Below are 3,307 nucleotides of genomic sequence, written 5' to 3' on the forward strand. Positions count from 1 at the left end.
TAAAAAAAATCTTTAAAATTGAATTTATCCAAAATTATTTACTTATAGTCATGCTAAGGTTGAAAGTGTGAGCTAATGAAGGGAGAAATGAAAGAACCATGAGTGTAAAAAAGAAAAATAATGCATAAACTAAAAGACATTGTATAATTGTTATTTATATTAGGTTATAGTAGAGAGACATTAATTATAATATTTAATATAGTTTTAATTGTATCAGTGGTTACAACATTTTTTTATGCATAGTGATTATTATAATTAATTTTTTTGAATACTAAAGTATTGAAAAATGGTTTTTTATTTTATTTTATTTTTAAACTCCATTTTTCTATTTTTACAGTAGAACAGATAGAAAAAAAATCTTATAATATAATTAAAGCAATAAAAAGTAAAAAAATAAATTTGATATGTAAAACATACTTAGAGATATGTATAAGTAAAATTTTGTATAATTTTTCCTTCAAAAATGATCTACACTTATCATTATATCTCAATGGAACAAAATCAACTTGATGAAAAAAATTATAATTGGTTACATGGATTTATTTTCTATTTATAATGAAAATAATAAGGTATATGAAAATAAAATCTTATGTATTACTTATCTACCAATAAAAAAACTGTAACATTTCAAATGACATTTTTTTCTTCATCCTAACCTTTTCATTTCACCCTCACATTCATATATTATTTTTTCTTCCATTTACTCGTACATTTTAATCTCAGTTATTGAAAAATTACTATGAATATGTAATGAAATTACATTGTTTCATATATTTTTTTCTTTTAATCCCATAGTTGTTGAAAAAACCTTTCCATCCAGAAGTAAAAAAACATTTTATCTTTGTTGATCCTATCTACCTGAGACAGCAGGACAACACACGCTTTTCCTGAACTTCCAAAATATGGGTCTTGTATTTGTTTCGAAATGTAACTAAACAAAACTTAGCTTCGAAGAGTTGAAAAAACTAAAATTAGTTAAAACTTTAATAATAAAAACAAACTTAAAAAAAAATAAAGATTATCCAATTTAAACATAATCAATCATTTAAAACTTATAAATGAAGAACAATACAACATATTCAACTAAAAGTGCCAACAACAGAAAATAGGTTAACATTACAACATGCATGAAAAATATATTATGATTAAAGTAATAAAAAAATAAAATAAAAATTAATTCATTATAAAAAAAACACTTACAAATACAGGGAACACGTATAAGTAAAATTTTATGTAATTTTTGGTAAATAATTTTTTAATGGGTTTTTCAATCGATTAAAGTTTATTGCTTTTACATCATTATTAAATGTTAGAAAAATTAATATTCATTGTGCTTTTAGAACTAAATAAAAATACATAATAGAAACGAAAGTGAAATAAAGTGAATTGAAATGCTTTGTAATTGAAAAAAGTTATACTTCTTAATTCTTTCAAACTCTCACTCTCATTATAGTTGGTGTATTAATTTTTTTTTTAATGTGAAACTTGGGAACCAACAATTATTATTTATAAACACTCAATTGACATTCTACCAAAAATATTTTTAATAATCATTACACAATGATCATTAAAAATTTGACCTTACAAATTTATAACGTTTGAACCATTAAATAAAATTATACATGATTTTAATAATAAAATCATATTTTTGGTTCCATAAAACCTGTTATTTTTTTAACATCGCAAACTATTTTTCCAAAATTACTCTCACCTACTTTCTTTTATATTCCAAAAATTACCGTCACTTACTTCCTATATAGAGAGAGATTAAACTCTTGTGATTCTTTGGATTACAAATAGTCATTGAACGCTGACCGTCTCTTAGATATTATTTTTCTTCTTATTCCTTTATCAATAGAATTAACTAAAGGCTCATTTGTATAACTTATAATACTCAAATAAGCCAAATGCAAAAGAAATTATTGCATAATTCCAGAAGAAATCATTTCTACATCTCTATGATCCTGATCAATCATGTTTTTTCTTCTTTTTTTTCTTTCCTATTCCGAAACAAGAGATTAATTCTATAGTTGAAAAAAATTATTGTATGATTTGAAACTATTATGATCCCTACTAATTTCTATACGACACATAATTAAATTTCATTACTCTTTTTCGTAATTTGAAAAACTTGACATGTATCAAGTTTAGAAGGTCTTTTTATTTAAGTAGACATGTTCTTACATTTTTAATTTATACCCTTTCCATTTTAGAAAAATTAAATAAAAATTACATAAATTAGATTCAATAGAATGATAATATTTGTTTTACGTCTAAAGTTTATTATGTCAGTTTATTAGATAGGTAAAGTAATATATAATATATCAATATCATTGGTTTAAGTGATATTGAAATTAGTTACCTTAAGAAAAATTTCATATTCAATTTTATGAATGAAAAAAAAATATAATTAAAAAAAATATTACATCAAAGGTGATTCCTTAAGTTTATTGACAGAAATTAATTATTGATAAAATTGATAAATATTTTATATCAATATTAGGATAAAAAAAGAATATACTATATTATAGACTTTCGTCATAGAAAATATAACAATTTAATTTATTTGTTTATACTCCCTACCCATCAACATAACAAAATTCTCAATATGAAAGCTCCACAAGTTCATTGACAACCTCGTTTAGTAAAATGTCAAAAATTTTATGCTCATACTCCATACAAATTTCCTCATAACTTCCACTCTCACACATGCGCTTTGGTGTGAAATCTGATTCTCTCATTTCATTTTGTGTTAAGTTGCGAAGCTTCACCATTAATTCTGATAAATACTCTTCTTTCTTGTTGATGTCAGGGTAGGAATAGCCTTTATTTTTGCTTGCTCTGTCTCCAACATTATCACTCATGAATAGTTGCTCTGAAGATTCCCACTTTATCTTTGGCATTACGGGGCTTGTGTAATCTATACAAAAAAAAAAAAAAAAAATGTATGCTACATTAAGATGAAGCCTCAAAGTAAATTGAAACTGCAAGAAGCTTTGAGGAACTCATGCTGCCATTTTAGAAGCATAATTTTTTTTGGTCTTTCATAAATGAACAGAAGAGTTTAATTAATGAGAGTTGTCCTTAGAACGGATTCAGTTCATGAACTTATAAATGGCAACATATTCATACTTGAATCTTATAATATTTCCGAATTAATAATTTTGAATTATCTTCCGTGTTATTTAAAATAAATAAACAAGTTGATATTTTTCTATATATAAAATTTAGAACAAATTGGCCTGACATTCCTTGAGATTTTTTGAAATTGCACACAATACTCCTATCTAACGTTTACACTAATCCT

At 23.9% G+C, this 3,307-nt stretch overlaps 1 protein-coding gene across 1 annotated transcript in view; it reads right to left on the reverse strand.

The window, feature by feature from the left end:
- Positions 1-2,471: 2,471 nt before the first annotated feature.
- Positions 2,472-3,307, reverse strand: part of LOC100775965 (uncharacterized) — a 2,326-nt gene continuing 1,490 nt past the window's right edge. The window contains exon 2 of the mRNA XM_003552207.5: positions 2,472-2,920. Coding sequence (XP_003552255.1) covers positions 2,604-2,920 — 317 coding nt within the window. The 3' untranslated portion in view covers positions 2,472-2,603. The remainder of the gene's footprint in view (positions 2,921-3,307) is intronic.

Source organism: Glycine max, chromosome 18 (assembly GCF_000004515.6).
Source record: "Glycine max cultivar Williams 82 chromosome 18, Glycine_max_v4.0, whole genome shotgun sequence".
Lineage (NCBI taxonomy): Eukaryota > Viridiplantae > Streptophyta > Magnoliopsida > Fabales > Fabaceae > Glycine > Glycine max.